This window comes from Osmerus mordax, chromosome 8 (genome assembly GCF_038355195.1).
Source record: "Osmerus mordax isolate fOsmMor3 chromosome 8, fOsmMor3.pri, whole genome shotgun sequence".
Lineage (NCBI taxonomy): Eukaryota > Metazoa > Chordata > Actinopteri > Osmeriformes > Osmeridae > Osmerus > Osmerus mordax.
The window spans coordinates 8,140,441-8,158,493 of NC_090057.1; the positions used below are offsets into that span (position 1 = coordinate 8,140,441).

Below are 18,053 nucleotides of genomic sequence, written 5' to 3' on the forward strand. Positions count from 1 at the left end.
AACACAGCCTTTGAGTAAGATCAGAAATGTAGTCAATACTATGAATGAGACCCGACTGGTTAAGTGGCTGAGCAAGGCTTCTGTGATATCATCATATTAAACATTTAATGTTTTTGGTTTCATTCATTTTAATATATGCCAAATGATCAGGAATAAAGGTTTTTGACATTATTGACAAAACATATACTTTGAGAGGAACATAAAATATTTAATAATATTTGGACATAATATTATATCTCATAGTATCAAATCAAAATCAAATCAACATTTATTTGTATAGCCCTTTTTACACGCAAGCATGTCACAGAGGGCTTCACATACGCCCATAGAACTGCCCCTCAACCGACCTAAATAGTATACATAAGATGCATTTTTTATCTCATTTATTTTCTTTCAACAGTCTCAACAAAGTCATGGCACAAAAAAAAAGTTGTCATAAGAACTTAGTAGTAGAGTAGAAGGCTATCCACTCCAACTATTTAGTACATTTATTATTTAACAATTTAGCTTTATACCACTTTACAACCCCCGTTTTATAAAACAACAAATGTTTAAAGACTCCAAGTGAAAAAAAAGTATTGTTTTGGTCAACATTAGCATCTTTGGCAACCAAACATTTTGGAGAGACCCTCCTGTCCTCCTCCAACAATCTCATTCACAACTTTGGTCTGACAGAAACACCTTTGCAGGACTAGTTAATGAGTCACACGTCACACCAACTACAACATGTCCATTTAGTCTTCAACATGCATGTATGTGTCCCCTGCGGCCGCACTATACATCCAGGACCCCTCAAGAGACCAGACCCCGGTCAAGTCCATTAGGAGGCCTCGGGTTTGGGCTTGGCCAGGTTGGCCCTGACCCTAGCCTGGTCGACGGCGTCCAGCATGTTCTTGCCGTCCATGGCCAGCGTGTGTGCGGCAGACAGCAGCTGCTTCTTACACTCCTCCTTCAGAGAGGTGATGGCGTTCTGCTGCGCCAGGCGCATCTTACTGATAAGCTCCGCCATGTCGTGGTTCAGGAGCTTCTGAGTGCCTTCAATCTAAAGAGGGTGGGACGGGGGGTGGGGAGGAGGGAGGTTGGGAGGACAGGGAGGTGGGGAGGATGGGAGGTGGGGAGGATAGGGAGGTGGGAAAGGGGAGGGATGAGGGGAGGAGAGGGAGGTGGGGAGGAGAGGGAGGTGCGAAAGGGGAGGTGCGAAAGGGGAGGGAGGTGGGGAGGAGAGGGAGGTGGGAAAGGGGAGGGAGGAGGGGAGGAGAGGGAGGTGGGGAGGAGAGGGAGGTGCGAAAGGGGAGGGAGGTGCGAAAGGGGAGGGAGGTGGGGAGGAGAGGGAGGTGGGAAAGGGGAGGGAAGGATAAGGAGAGTTGAGGAAGGGAATGGGGAAGGGTTAGATGACAGGCTTATTTATTTATCACCCTACATCAGTAACTTCTAACATTTCTGTAAAAGAGCATCTTTATTGCAGCTTTTTTTACAATGCAAAGTAACGATGAAAACAATTTCTAGTTTCTTCATAGAGGAGGAAAACTGTACCTCAGTTTTGATGGAATCATGTAAGGTGGGTAGAATCTCATCCACATTGCGAATCAAATCCCGTAGGGTAAGTCCTACAGACTGAAATGCAAGAAAAGATAGTTACTTCTAGCATGTCACCACATGACACTGCTAAAGGAAAATTACCTGAATTCTAATAAGCTTTCTTATCAAGAACTCAGACATTACCTTCACAGTATCATTAGTACCTTATAACCCAGCCCTGACATGTTCCTACAATACAACACATAAAGAGACAGTTCTCTAATCCCACCCCACAGCAGAGTCCAGCCTGTACCTTCACAACAGAGATGTAGTTCTCAGGCTGTAGAGTGCCAATGTCATTCTTCAGCTGCACTACTACCTTGACCAGCTCCATGACTGAATGATACACCTTGTCCTCAGAGCGGTCCAGTTCAGCTGTGGGGGCCGCCTGAGGGAGAGAGGGGAGCGGTATAGAGAGACCCTGGGATCGAACTGACGATCAGCGGATCCAGAAAGTGTGGGTGTTTGTGCTTACCTGAGCGGTAAGGCGAGCAGGCTTCTCCGGAGGAGCTGTGAGAGTTCAGACAGGAGCGACATAGTGATGGACAGAGAGGGAGACTTTCACTAACACAGAGGCTCAGGATGTTCTATTGGTTCAGTATATGAGCCCTGTTATAATGCTGTGTAAACAAATGTCATGATGTAAACTCTGGAGAACACTCACCATGAACATTCTCCGGCACTGGCAACTAGGAACAAAGAAACCAAAAGTGATTATAATGATTCAAACACAGATAACCTATGTGTAACAAGTGGAGAGACACACTATACAGACACAGACACATGGACAGACCGACAGACCGACCGACAGACAGAGGGATAGAGACATGGACAGAAAGACCGACAGACAGACAGAGGGATAAAGACATGGACAGAAAGACAGACCGACAGACAGACAGACAGAGGGATAAAGACATGGACAAAAAGACAGACCGACAGACAGACAGAGGGATAGAGACATGGACAGACAGACAGACAGAACCTACCTCTGGACTGTTCACTATATTGGAGCCCATGGGATCCTGAAAAGAAAAAGGCAGGTTCACAAACTGACCTCCTTCTTAAACACCCCTTCCTAGGCTGACCAAGAACAACATAGCATGGAGAGACAGAGAGAGAGAGAGAGACAGAGAGACAGAGACAGAGAGAGAACAGTGGGGGGTTGAGTGGGGCAGGGAGCGCAGTTGGAGCAAGAGAGTGCCATGGGAAAGAGAAAGAGAGAGAGAGCAGTGTTGAGGGCCAACAGTGTGTTACCCACCAATAGTTTCTCCTCCTTCTCCAGCCACTTGTTGTCCTCCTTCATGTCCTTTTTCTGCTGGAGGAGGGTGCTCTGCAGGAGGTCTCTATCACTCTGCCACAGGCGCTGGGCATCCTCCTTGGTGGGCACCGCAATGAAGTCCCTCTCCTGAAGGACACACACACCACACATGAAGTTATATTAGGTGAAGCACACAGTGTTGCCTGTTTGTACTGTATATTATATACAGTGTACTATATAAATGTATGCATGTGTATGCGTATGCATACCCCCATACTACGTCGTCGGGGAGACAACTTAGGGACCATCAAGCTGTCCGTGGAGTCCAGAGGAGACTGGTAGTCACATGGGCTGGCCAGGTCTGGAGAGCTGGCACACAATGCCTCGTTCAGCTGGCCAACACACACACAACACACAAACATACACACACATACATGAACATGCTGACCAACAAGAAAGAGAGAAAGTGCAGTGGGGCAGGGACAGTAAGGACAGGAGGTTCTGTACCTCAATGTGCAGGCCAAAGCTGGCTTGCTTCCCAAAGCGTCCTGGCATCCTCGAAGGCTGAGGGGAGACACACACATACATATTGAAACAATGATGTATACATGCATCATGTAAAAGATTACCCTCACTATCCTCAGTACTGTAAACACTGGTGTGTTTTTGATAAAGAGACAGAAGCATGTGGCTACCTTAGGAGGAGGTTCACTGATAGTGAACTTGGGTTCAAAGAGCCTGGTATTGCGTGCGCCTCTGGCTCTGTCTCTCTGTCTCTCCACCTCCTCCTCCTTCTCCATCTTATGCACGTCACTGGAATATTTCACACACAAATCATATACAGCATCATGGTCACCCACACAAAGAAAGTCGATTTATCTCAAGAAAATCATAGCTATACGGGTATATCAAGTAAGCAACCAACCAATGAATCAACAAACAACCAGCGTGTGGTCAGTACCTGATCTTGACCACCAGCTCAGTGAAGGTGGGTCGTTCCTGGGGGTCGTAGGACCAGCAGCGGGTCATGAGTGAGTAGAGGGCGGGGGGGCACTCCTCTGGTTTGGGCAGCCTGATGCCCTGTTCCAGCTGGTTGATCACATCCCTGTTCTCCAGCCAGAAGAACGGCTGCTGCCCACGGCTTATGATCTCCCACAGGCACACCGCTGTGGGAGGGACGAGAAAACAAGAGAAAACATGAATCCTATTCACTGCATCCTCAGTCGTGTCAAGGTTCATCTTGTCAGGTTAGCCTACAGCTGACTGCTCCACGCTTACCAAACATCCAGACATCGCTAGCCGATGTGAAACGTCTGAAGTTGATTGATTCAGGAGCCATCCATTTGATCGGCAGTCTCGTTACTGAAGCTGTGAGAATGACACCGGGTAAAAAGTCCTTTCTAGTCATCTATGCATCGATACAACAGAATCTTCCAGTGCACTTTGCTCCATGGATGGTGCAACGTCATTATCAACGTTTACCTTTGTAGTACTCCTCTTGCTCTATGTATCTGGAGAGCCCAAAGTCACCGAGCTTCACACAGTCTGGAGCGGCCACGAGAATGTTGCGCACCGCAATGTCTCTGTCACAAAACAATACACACACATACAAAGTAAAAACAATGAGCCACCAGACGCAGGAATTTATGACATCTCCATGTACTTTGTCATTCATTTCTAAATTATCATTCTTTTTTGTTGTTTTTTGTAGGGTTGAAGGTTTGGTCCTACCTGTGCACCATGTTCACCCCCCCTAGGTAGACAAGGGCTTTACAGATCTGGAGACAGTACAGGACCAGGGTCACGTTGGTCAGATTCTTCTGGTTCTGGGCCAGGTAGTTCCCCAGCTGGTGGCAACAACCATAGCAGACAGACAATTAACTGCTAATATTTCCATTTCTATTACTGTAATGTAAATGCATACTAGTGCAACCGGGGCAAACTGGGATGTCCCTAGAGAACCTGCAAGTATCTTCCTCCCTTAGAACCCCCTGTCAGTCACCCACCTCTCCATGTTGGTAGAGCTCCATGACGATCCACACTGGGTCTTCTTCTATGATTCCAATGAGCTTGACGATGTTGGGGTGGTCCAAGTTCTTCATGATCACTGGCGCACAAGTAAATAGAATCAAAGATCCGGTAAACAGTCACAACCTCAGAGAGAAATCGTCTTCCATCGTGCTAGTAAAGACTAAAGACTGATAGGTTAGGCATTATTGGATTTACACTATTCAGAGCTGAATATATGTAATAACACAAAATGTAGAAGGTTGTATGATTCTATCATACAAGACATTCTATGAGAGAATTCATATTGATTATTCCAAATGTTCAGTTGTGTTATATGGTGTCAGCACCTGCTTCACTCATGAATTTCTCCATGACGTCAGGAGAACAGTCTTTGCAGGTCTTCACAGCCACACTGACCCTGTCTCCGCTCTGGTTCAGGGACACACAAGTCAACATCATGAAAAACGCTCATAATATTGTAGTATTAAAATAATAATGTAATGTAATATAGAACAATACTACTACTAATAATAGCGTCAATAACGTTACAGTGTCACTTCTACTGCTGTAACAGTGCAATCCCCTCCGTGCTACTCTAATAATAAGAACCATATTCATTGGATGCTTTTAAACATAGACATAGAAATAGAACTCATTAGAAATTTTAAAAGCATCCGCGGAAAGCATAAGCAGGCAACAAATATATTCACAAAAGACAACACAACAGATGTCACCTGCAAAGCTTTACCATGTCTGCATCTTTACTGTAAAATAATCCGAGAAGGATACTTCCTTGCCTGCTTTTTGTAAACGCCATCGTAGACCTCTCCGAAAAACCCAGAGCCAAGAATTCGTCCGAGGACTATGTTCTGTCTTTCAATCCCGTACTTCACCACTGAACACAAGCAGGATCTATTTTCATAATTAGGCCTCACAAAACGTTCATCACTTACTGAGACTGAAAAACATGTATTTTCAAACCCCAGTAGAAAGTAAGACCACTCACCAGCCCTTGGCTTCTCCTCCATAATCTCACAATAAATATCCGATCCTATAAAAAATTAAAATTAAATGTGCATTCAGTTATGGAAGATACAACTGTGTCATTGAAGCGAAGTTGACCTGACTGTGTCTAACACCAATTATGCTTTTGATGATGCACTGATGTAGTAGTATTTGTGTATTTTGAGATTTTTGTATTCAAAAGGGAAAGCTGACTCACCCATACTGTATCTGAAGTTCTCTGTGTCCTTTCTGCTCCAACGAGGGGGGGAGGGGGGGGGAGTTGTGGGAGGGGGAGAACGGGGGAGGAAAAGAGACAGGATAAAAGGATATGGGAGGGAGAGGAAGTGAGAGACAAGAGATCTACATAGCTCACAGCTACGTAAATGTCCTAAAAACAAGTAGATGCTAAACTTGAGTTACACTTGAAAAAAGACGCAGAGCTAATTAGCTTACGTAGTTGGAATTGCAGGTAGAGAACTTCTTTGGGTATCTATGGATGACAAAGCAGATGTCTGGTTAACACACAGACTTTATGGTTCCTGTTCTTCTTCTTCTGTTCCTTCTGTTATCAGCATCAATGATGATATGTAGTTCAAGAAGAGCAGTAGATACATAGACATGAGAAGGCAATGACAAGGAGACCAGGAAATAAAGCATCTTTACAGACTGAGATGCAGCCAATCAGCCAAAAACCTCCTACCTTTGTTTGTTCTGGAGATGAACGTGTCATCCTTGCCGCTTTCCAAGCGGCAGTATGCGTCAATGAGGTCCACCATGTTCTCAGCCATGGCAAAAGTGGCCACGTTGATGGACAGGGACTAATGGAACAAAAAACAAATACACCATTTGTATGCTACCTGGGATAGATTATGTAACCATGTCAGTGCACCGGGATAAGAATTTAGAATGTAGAATATAGAGGGCAGATGGAAGCTCCAGTTCTTACTTGTCTGGCTCCCTCTATGTCCAAGGTGATGAGGGCTTTGCCATCAGTCTGAGGTAAGTGTTTGATGTTTTTGATTTGTTTAAAGTCAGCAATACACACAGGCTGAAGAGAAAATCAATAATAGGCATAAGGTTATTACCATAGGTTTCATTACAAACTTGCAATCATTTCACTGTTATGAGACAATGGAGTCAATAGTTATTTCATCAAGACACGTTTTTGCTATTGACAATGCAAAAATATTGAGAGAAAGGTTAGGATTTTGAACTGGTAGCACTGTGGTACGGTGTCCACAGTGGGGAGCCAGACAGACTTACTGCTGAATCTTTCTGGGTGCGCTGGCGAATTCCCTTGGCTCTGATCACCAGCTCCACAGATAGACTCCAGCCTTGCTGTGAAACAATATCAAATATATGATAAGCGCATGAACAGAGATTGTTATCCATAGTAGTATCAGTATCAGACATTTTGAAATATCATATACATGTGGAAGTAAAACATGCTAGAGTTTGTTCTGGTCGTTTTGGATGCCAGAAAAGAGGCAAAAGCAAAGCTCACCACTAGCTCACAGGGAAAGACCTCCTCGTCGACGTTGACAAATTGGATCAAGGTTTCAAAGAACTTGATCATGCAGTCCTCCTCCTTCAGCGTGGCATACTGCTGGAAGGTCTGCTGGATGAGCCTCCTCAGCGCTCTGGGCTGCCAGGAGGAGCATCAACACCAGTCAGACACCAGAGCTTCTGGACACCTTGGAGCTGGATCAAGTCAGCTCTCGCATTGAGGGATTTGTTGAAATCATTTAGCCTACTTTGTGCAGTGTGTTTGACCAACTAAAGTCTGCGCACAGGTTAAAGACAGAGATTCAGGGTTACCTTCATGCTATCTATCAGCCCTTTAGGAAAAAAGAGGTCCAGCCCCACCTCCTTCCTGCATGGTCACAAAGAACACATTAAGAGACTCTCTTATGTTTCAAAACCAAACAAAAACAAAATATGACCATTAAAGTTGAGTTCAGTTGAGTTAAGTTGAAAATAAACAAAACTTACTCCAGCAGCTCAAAGTTGGACTTCTTTTCAAGACCTTTCGCATTCATGTCTTTATAAAACCTCCTGAGAGGATCGAGTGAAAAGACGGCATGAACACAGACCAACATTAAGACTAACAACATTTGTTGTTTGAAAAATGTGAGGGAATTCAAACGTGGTCCCGTTTCTGTGTATATGTGTGTGTCCTATCTGTTGACACAACGACCAGGCCGGGGGTAAATGTATGCAGAAAGAAAGCAGTTCCTCACCTGATCTCCAGACAGCCTAGCTGCAGAGCCATCCCATCACTCACTTTACTGGCATGGTACTGCATGTAATCACTACGCACCTGAAAGAACACACAGACAACAGCGAGAATGTATTTAATAATATTGAGCTAATATTGTTATCTAATGTCAGCTGTTTTCTGCAGATTTATTTCTCAGTTTTGTTTGTCACTGTGTACAATGCTCCTAAACCCTGTTTCTGGAGAGCTCCCATAGATTAGGTACTCTCTTCAATCCTAAACACACCCGATTCCAATAATTAGCTGGATGACTACCTGGTAATATAGTGTTGGAGAGAGAACCAACAGAAATGTTGCTCTCTAGGAACAGGGTAGGAATATAAACATACAGGAGGGTAGCTCTCCAGGAACAGGGTTGGAGTGTAAACCAACAAGAGGATGGCTCTCTAGAAGCAGACTTGGAGAGTCCTTGTCTAGAATTTTGCTCACCTGTTGATAGAAGTAGAGCAAAGTGGTCCTGTCCTCTTTAAACTTCTCCAGGAAATTATCTGGGATGTAGCGCACTCGCAGGTCATACCTAGAGCACCGAGAGGGAGACGGGTGAAACACAAACAGCAGTCATGTCATTTTCTATTTCTGTACTTGTGGAAGTACAGCATTTGGATTCTCAAAATTCTGATGTTTCTTGGAAGCCTTCCAGACCTCAACATAACCATGGACAGTATTCCAGGAAAGAGAAGTACATGACAAGTGCTCACAAGTATCCACTTTAACAGAAGGTGTAATCATAAACATGATAATAAACAACCCCCTCATCTTCCTGCTTTCTTACCTCCATCTCTCTCACTTGCAGTCTGCCTCCTGCCTCCCTCCCTTCTGCCTCTCACCTAGTCCCCCTCTCTCTCCTCCCTCACCTCCACCCACTTCCCTCCCTCTCTCCCCCTTCCCTCCTCCCTCCCTGTCCGTCTCTCTCACCTCCACTCTGCCTCAACATGGTGACTTTCATAGCGTTGCTCCACCTCGGCCACGGTCAGATCAGGGTGGAGCCAGTGCAGCTCCTCGGACTTCAGGTGCTTCAGCAGGAGGCCATAGCAGTTCTTGTACTGGATGTTGGGCCCCAGTCGACCGCTATTCAGAATAGACTGGATAATAGCCTAGTGGAAAGGACAAGAGAGACAGGGGTCTTTAGTTGAGGTTTAGTTATGTTTCATTTCATTTGGTATGTATTCATAATATTGTAACTCTTTTGAAATCATGCTTTTTGGTTTCCAAAGTGGATTTTGTCTTGTTTGTCAGTTACTGTAACAAATTACAGGAGTCACAAACATGAGTCATTACAGGAGTCACAAACTAGATTAATAACCCTGATCAGAATGACAACAGCAAACTGAGGAATTAGACTAGGTTCCCCAAAACCTTACAAGATAATCTGTCATCCAATTCCTCAGAAGATTGATTCATGTTACAGAGTTCAGGGGACTAATGAGAGATGTGAGCTGTGAGCATATTCTAAACAGAAAACCCTTAGGGTGCTATCTGGGAAGCTATGATTGGTTTGCACTAATGCACACAACTCAAAACATCAGCACATTCCAAACTCTTTCAAGTACACAGCTCAAATGTAATAGGACTAAAGATAGAGATACAAGTACCACCAAACCCCCAAACATAGAAGAAACAGATCTGAGTCTTCAGCCCAGATGAGACAGACGAGATAGAAAGGAGCAAAAAGAGAAAGATACGGACAAAAAGAGAACAGAATGAGAGATAGTGAGAGAAAGATAGAGACAAATCAGTACACCATCATATATAGATGATTAAGAACAATATCTGCCCCTCACCCTAATCTGCCAGGAGCTGTCACACTTGACCAGTTTAAAGTTCTTGCCCAGGTTGCTGCTTGTGGTGAAGCAGACTTTAAGGATCTTGACTGGCCCTCCATTCCCAGCGATGGCTGCGTCCTCTGGGCTAGGTTCTGGCCTGTTGTGGCCTGGGCTGGGTACCTTCCAGGACAGTGTTCTGGTGTCTCCTGACATGACCTCATACATCATCAAGGCAGGGAGAACAGCATCATACCCACATCATTCCTGAAAAAGAGGAGGACATGCTGTTGTATACATTGTTGAGAATCTCATGATGCCCACAGAGTTTGATGCTCTGATTTGTATCTGACTTCAAAGGAGGTAGTGTAGTATGAAACAGTGGGCAATCCGTCAGTTTAGCAAGACCCCCTCCTCTATGTGCCATACCACATCCATGTATCACTGCTCATTTTACAGTGGATGTCTGGGAAAACCTTGACAACTTTTCTGTATTGATCATCAGAAAAAACTGACTAACGACGAATGGTTTGTTGTGATGCCATAACTCGAGGTAATGTTAATTACTGATGAACTGCAGTCATTCCTGTTCTTAGATGTTGCTGTGTTGTATGTGCTGCTGCAAGAAAACACTTCAGATCCCCCTGATCCAGTGTGTTGGTATATTACTCACAGTGCAGTCGATTCACAGATATAGAGATTACATTCCTGTCTCAGAGTACATGTAAAGGCCTGTGTAGGAGTCACAAGACAACAATGTGTCAAAGCTTTTTTAAATGATGGGACTGAAATCTTGAGAGACACAGCCTCTGTATTTCTTCATGCAAACAGACTCAATTTCAATAAACAATAAATTGCCAAGTCATTGAACTAGCTGTTGTACAGAATTTCCACTTAGGCCATAAGTGACATGAAACTTACCAGTGACAGCAACAACAATTACAGAACTACACGTTGACGCTGCACAATGAAACCAGAAACAAAACTTCGAGGTTTGAGCATTTTTACACTTGTCACGCCACTTCATTACCAGCAACAACAATTACAGAACTACACGTTGACACTGCACAATGAAACCAGAAACAAAACTTCGAGGTTTGAGCATTTTTACACTTGTCACGCCACTTCATTACGTGGTTTACCTCAGCCTGTTTTCTCCACACTGTATTTAGTAGTGAAGAAAACTGGCATTCTGAGCCAAACCCATGTTTGCTCAGCCTAGTGCTTCTCAATCTTCCTCACCTTCCTAACAAACTTACTGTAACAGTCTAAGAGTGAAAATGTGCCCTGACAGAGTCTGAATGTGACATACACTTCACACATCATCTCGCAAAACACGACATGAAACTTCAGCACCTTCTCATTATCTCAAGAAAAAGCCAAGATCATGACTCGTGAATAACATGTCTAAGAAGACAAAGCTAAAGTACCTTACCTGTCAAACATGCAGGTCACAAAACATGGCACATTCAATAAAGTAACAAACCTCAAAATGTCTTGTGTAAGTTGTATGAGTGACATGGCAGGTTCCTCATATGAACATAGCCCTTGGTAATGGGACTGGTTTGTCTGAGGAGAGCTTTGTGTCAAAGTCTGCTATATTCTCAGGCTTCCTGATGGTACTGTTGCTAGCCTGAGGCTGTGAATTCCTCACCCTGTGTGTGTATGTGTGTGTGTTTGTGAGTGTGTGTGGGTGCGTGGCCGTGTGTGTGTGTTTAAAAATGCAAGTATGTCTCCTCAAAGATGATTATGTAACACACATTCCAGAATTCCATTTTTATAAACATCGATGTTGAAACAAACTTCATAAGATTATTGTCTTCTACCTACAGAGAAACTGGAAGTTAAAACATGTTACTTTAAATATTGCTACTTGTTTCTTGTACATGTCTTTGCAATTTCATGCAAAAGGGTATACAGTTTATTTTCCACCATATTTCAAATCATTGAGTAGGGTAACATCTCAACCCTGTGTCCAGGCCCCATTACAAGTGTGTGAGACTTGACCTCTGGGGCTATCATCTTTAGCAAGCAAACACCAGGACCTGAGCACTATGTGCACAGATACAAGGGAAAGACGGGGAGATGGGGGAAGGGGGGAGTCTGATTGGCCAGGAGGAACTGAGTGAGAGCATGAAGAAGTAAGGTATTCCTGGCTACATCTGAAAATGTAAACCATGGCTGGAGATGACCATCATTTGTTCTTTTTGGCCTATGTATAGCATGATTGTCAGAAATGTTCTCTAAAATAACTCAAGACACAAAAATTGTGTAGTAGACTATGTTTCTGTGAAGAAAGTGACCGTCAAACATCGACTCCATCACAAAACGCAAAATTCATGAACTGTTTTAGGCCACTTTGATTCTTAACCAACGATTCAGCTCAGTGAGTCTAATTAAGATATTTGTTGGTGATATCTTTCTTTCTTCTGACTGCATTCACGACCCCAAACCTTTCATAATGAACTTTACAGGTTACATGCTTGTGCATCTGACATGCCCGTCATGCTGACAATGGAGTTGTTATGGCAACTGTTCCACTTTGTAGATTTCTTATCTTGGGTCTGAGTAGGATCTGAGAGCGGAGTGGTGTCGCCAGTGACAGCCTGTACAACAAAGCCTGTCTGATTATGCAACCTCTCCTTTTTGTACCAGCTTGTCTGTTGTTATTATTATATATTACAATGTCTACGCTTATGACGTTTTCAAATAAACGTCTAACTACTAAACATTCCTTAGGTTACCTTCATTGTAGGTAGCTTATAAGCTTGTTTGATAGCTCCCACATCTCTCTAGGGTGAGAACAATTCACCTTAGACTGACTGTGTTAAGACTATGGCAATCGGTGAGCATGAAAAGAGGTGTGATAACAGATGAAAATAAATATATTTCAACTTCCATTTTCTATCCACCCCTTGTATTATGGTAAGACAATCTATCTTTTTCTGAGAAATGTGGGGGTGAGTGTTGCGTTTTGAGTTTTGCCGGAAGCAAGTATTGCATGCAATGCCATACCCTTGGCTTTGGAATGTGACCTAACAATTCCACCTGCAGTGACTTGCTTTGATAGTGAAGAAGCCTCGAACTACGGCACTCAAAAGCTACTTCGCACAATGCAAAATCAAACATTATTCCAGGTCAAATATGATCACAATAATTGACGCAGCTCAGGTATGCTACCTGTAGGCCAACCCTGTACATTCCAGAAAACAAAAAAACAAATTACAATTCTTAAACTACTGCTACCACGTTAATTTCGCAGGAAGTTTGCGAGAGTAGCCTGTACATAGGCTACGTGTATTTGAAAACTCTGAAAATCCATACTGTTGTCAACCATAAAAGTAAACGTAGGCTATACGAAAGAACTCCTTATAGGCTACCTTCCCAGCTGCATCCGTCCCGGCCGCAACCTCTTCGACCATGGGCGACTCACATAAAGTTGTTAACATTCGTGATGTTTATTTCTGCAAATGTTTCTCTAACATTTCTAACATTTCACAAACAAATGGTGTGGCCATACCTTAAAGGAGGGCCTTTCCTCCACGAATATGTGAACGAAAGTGTATTCCTTATGGTCTTACTCGTTTAAAAGGCCTGACCGTTGTTTTACTCGAAGGTGCAAAGCCAGTATTTGATAAGCCACTCCTTGTCCTTAAGCGTGTGGTGTAGACACAGGTAGCATGTCTATTTCCTTATTACGCGGTTACAGTGCTCAGGCCAGGGTACGCTCACTGCAACTCCATGTAACACATAGCATTGCTTTCAGTAAGAAATTAGACAAAACGGTCCATTATGTTTATTTGAGACTAAATTAACCTCAAATACCAAGTGCTTTAGGTCAAACATGGGCAGTAGCCTGTATGACTCTAGATAATGTTAAACTAATTAAAACTTTTTCTGCAATTGTATTAAACAAATGAGATACAACTGATTATTGTTATGATGACGATGAAACACCCAAGAGGTTTACGGTGTGGCTGGACTAGACAGGCCTACTGGACATCACATCACAAGTCCATCACAGGTCCTCCACAAGTCCAGTGCCAGCGGCGAGCTTGAGATAAGCAATGCTGTCAGGAAGGCCAACACATCGTACAGCCAGCTGTGGCCATTCGGGATCTACCCAGAGGTTGAGGTGCATTTTATCGGTCAGGTGGGGACGCTGAAGCTAGGTGTCTCCAAAACACCTAGAGGTCAAGGAGCACAGACTGGTCTTACTGTAACTTTCCTATCTAATAAACCAATTTGTTGGCAGAGAGACCAAGTTGAATGATGTTGATGCTACTGCCTCAGGCCAAGGTTGTATGAGTATGACTAATGTGAAAATTACACTTTTTGAAAGTTATGCCAAAAAAACTACAAATACCACATTAGTCTGTATCCTAGTGATAAGGTTTTGGTGTAGACTGAGATCCACATGGTTTTTGAACACTAGAGGGCGCCACAGACCAGAATTTGCCAGATCTTCCTCACTTCCTTTACTAGTTAGTTTCTGAACTTTCTTCTCCAAAGTTTCACTTTCTAGACATCGAGAATGAATTCATTCCCTCTGTCCTATACCAGGGCTGATGGAGGGCTGGGATACTGCTACCAGATTTTGGTGGTGATTCTAATTGGAATAGCTATGTAGAGAAATGACAGCTGTTTGAGAGTTCATGTCTGGGGCAGGAGCAGGCCTGACCATGCCAGCCCTTCCCCCTCCCCTCTGCTCCAGGAGCTGAAAACACCTCACCCCATCATGCTCCAGGAGGGCACAGTGTCAGGGATGGTTATCCACAACAGGTGCCAAAGATATGGTATTCCAACGAGATGACTGGGCCAGTCCCATTTAAAGCTTTTGGCCCTGATGAGTTCAGCATTCAGGCATACAGGCATACTTCTACTGGTATCTCCAGCTCTTTTATATCTGGGGTGTGTGTGTGTAAGTGGGGGGGAGGGGGGGGTCCGCAAGCTGTTTGAGGAGCTGAAAGACGAATAACAAAGTTGTTTTTGTCCCCTAACGTCATCCTAAATATAGAATGTTGTTTCTTTGCTTGACAAGTTTAATCACAATGAAATATCACTCTTTAATGGACACAAAGTTTTTATACTGTGAAAAAAGAAGAAAGATTATGAGTGTACAAGGTGTTTAGTCACAGTTTCCTGTGTGGCCAATAGAGGCAGCCTAACAACACGGACGTCTAACCAAGGTCTTCTCTGTCTGTGAAGATTCTCAGTGGACTCATTTAGAACGGGATTTAATGTTTTTAATCCTTGTTGTTGTTCTTGTTTACAGTTTTTTTTACAGTCGCTAGGATACATTTCTCAATACTTAGGCCACTTTTTCAAAACTCTTCACTCAGTTCTCTTAACCAACTTTCAGCTCGGCACATCAGTTAATTTCACATTCAAAATGCACTAAAACTACCAAATCACTTCATACATGTCTCAAATCAACTCATTCTTCAATAACACTAGCAAAGGTTGACAGCCAACAAACATACTTTGTCACCCACAAAACAATGACCTAAAAATCACTAACAACAGGTAGCATTATACAATGTTTTCTTATGTAAAACAAGGACACCTCTCTACTGTTTAGAATTCACTGCAATATATGTTACTGGAATGAATCAGACATGATGCAGTATGCTTCAATATGTTGTATACCTTTCTTTTTTTTTCACTAATTCCAGAATACAAGAATTTGTATACACACCATCCACTGATACAGATACAATAGGAATGCTACTGTTATCTTCTGCATTTGACCATAGGTTCTCATCCACATCACATCTTATGTCATCTAGGGCAATACACCTAGAAAAGAATCTTCTGGCATGCCTGATCCATCCCTGGCAATGTCCAGGCATCCAGCATTCAGTGTGAAATGCCACATTGTCCCATACAAATGTTGGCTGATTTCTTCTCTCTGCATCCCTTTTCTCACCTAGCACAACCCTTCCGTAGAGATCATTTTATAGCATTTAATTTTTTCATTACAATATTACTGTAGAAATGTAGCAAATTTCTGTCTTATTCAGTTTTGTATTATGTTATTGTTTTGAACTGAAGTTTACGTAACAGTTTTGAAAACAGTATGTAAGCATGTGCAAATTGGCCTGTAGGTACATAGAGTTTTGGCAGTTGTTGTGTCGAAGTGAGAAAAGAATGAATGTAATTTGAAAGATGTAGTCATTGAATGAATTTTGTGCCAAAGCAATGATAAATGATCCACAGTTTAGCCCACATATACCTCTGTTGTGCTCACTGTGTGAAGAGTTTTGAAACCGTGACTTAAGTATTGAGAAATGTGTCCTAGCGACTGTAAAAAACTGTAATACTGTCTCTTACTACTATTTATAGTAGTTTAGAATTGGAGAATGATGCCCTCAACCCACACCCTCACCCACACCCAGTCTTACACCAAACCTCCCCACAACCACAACCACCCACCCCCAGCATCCACCCAGAGGTTTAAACTTGAGTGGACGAAATGGAATGCTTTGATCCAACATGGGTCGGAATGAACACACCTATCCACCCCCACCAACTCTCTTTACTTAATGATCTCAAAAATATTTATCTTTCCCTTGATGGTCACCCCGTTTTACATTCCTGCACCTGTGACCCCTTCTGTTCCAGGGTTGAGCTTATGTTGACCGTGCTATGACATCATCAGTCTCCATAATGGCTGTGTTAGCCCATTCCTGTGTATGCTCTGACCCCTGATCTCTGGAAGAGGACACCTGCACCACAAAAGGGAGGCAGTGAAAGCTATCAAGCGGAAAGAGGAGAATGTTGACAGTCTGCATTTATGTGGGATTCGTGTGGACAGGCGGTGTGTGCAGGGTGCGTGTGTCCTGGTGTGTGCATGTGTGTGTCCGTCTGCACGTGTGTCCGTGTGTGCCCATGTGTGTGTTTGTGTGCCTGTGCATGTGTGCTCGCATCTATGCAATCGTGTTGTAATGTTGTAAGTGTTGAATGTGTGTCTTCCTAAGCATGCATGTATTCATAGAAGTGTGTTCATATGTTTGGGTGTGGGTGTGGGTGTGTTTGTGCGCGCAAGTTTATGTGTGAGTGTGTGATCATGTGTGTGTGGGTACTGTCAGGCCCCTGGAGGGTTTGCTCTGTTAATCCCATCCTCTCAGCCCAGCAGGGGGTGGGTTCTTACCAAGGTGTGAACTCCCCAGATATGGGCCTGGATTACAGACCTGGCCTGCATCACAATAGAGGTGTGAGATGGTGGGGGGAGGGTCCTCAGTCACATACACACTACTCTACCGCAGAAAGACAGGCCCAGGATGCAAGAGAATGCTACTCGTTTACAAACCAAGGGTCATTAGGAGTTGGCTCATTGTGATGTGGGGCAATAAACTATTAAGACCCTCAGAGAAGTATACAGTTCAGGGTTTGTGGTAATTGTGTCCCACAGTAAAGCAGCAGGTTATTAAATACAGGTTAAACCAGTTGATGAGAGGACAAGGGAGGGGTGGAAGTACAAAGAAAAAGATGGGCTCTGACATGAGAGACCGATTAAGACTCCTTCACACTGCTCCTCCAACTGTGAAGGTAAAGTTTACAGAGGGATGCTGTTTCAAGGAGTAGTTTTATTTTGTTACGGTCAAACGGGGGGTAAGAATAATGTTGAAATTTGACCGTGTCTGGTCGAATAATTGCATTATGGAAATTGTCAAAGAATAATATAATCCTTCTCTTCAGAAATCTGACAATACCCTGCTTTTGTTGCGACACTAAATGCTTTAAGTCAAATAAGTCTTAATTTGTTTTTTGTCTATGTTTAATGGAAGATTTAAACTTAACAAGGCTATACATCAACTACAGAACGTCTGCCCCTTTCTATTAGGTGTATTTATCTTTTGATCAACTGAGAACTGAGACTTAATTTCAAGATCAATAATGTTGTCAATAATGGGATCAATTCTTGAAGAGATTAACATATTGCATCTATCTATTTCTTGAGAGTGAAGTCAAACTCCCTGGGCATATATATCTTTTTAAACAACTCAGTGACCAGTAGGGACCTCTGACGAGTCACCAGTCATCCCACCAGTAACCAGTGACCAGTAACCTGTGACCAGTGAGTGAAACCAAACCAGACATTCATTGGAAGCCGATCAGCGCTGGTATTCCCGGAGTGCTGGAACATGTTGAAAGTGCATCG

General features: G+C 43.3%; 1 protein-coding gene across 1 annotated transcript; it reads right to left on the reverse strand.

Moving 5' to 3' along the window:
* Positions 1-96: 96 nt before the first annotated feature.
* On the reverse strand, positions 97-13,542 carry ptk2bb (protein tyrosine kinase 2 beta, b). The gene is made up of 31 exons (XM_067242328.1): positions 13,410-13,542; positions 9,911-10,156; positions 9,045-9,223; positions 8,559-8,646; positions 8,092-8,171; positions 7,844-7,906; positions 7,670-7,724; positions 7,356-7,496; positions 7,115-7,189; positions 6,798-6,899; positions 6,552-6,669; positions 6,305-6,341; positions 6,069-6,100; positions 5,853-5,897; positions 5,644-5,741; positions 5,194-5,275; positions 4,843-4,943; positions 4,568-4,683; positions 4,319-4,419; positions 4,115-4,204; positions 3,798-4,002; positions 3,532-3,649; positions 3,344-3,400; positions 3,106-3,228; positions 2,837-2,983; positions 2,565-2,600; positions 2,243-2,267; positions 2,054-2,088; positions 1,832-1,966; positions 1,534-1,614; positions 97-1,042 (listed from the first exon to the last, which is right to left on the reverse strand). The coding sequence occupies exons 2-31, from the start codon at positions 10,118-10,120 to the stop codon at positions 821-823; spliced, it is 2,997 nt and encodes a 998-aa protein (XP_067098429.1). The 5' UTR covers positions 10,121-10,156; positions 13,410-13,542; the 3' UTR covers positions 97-820.
* Between the last annotated feature and the right edge of the window lie 4,511 nt (positions 13,543-18,053).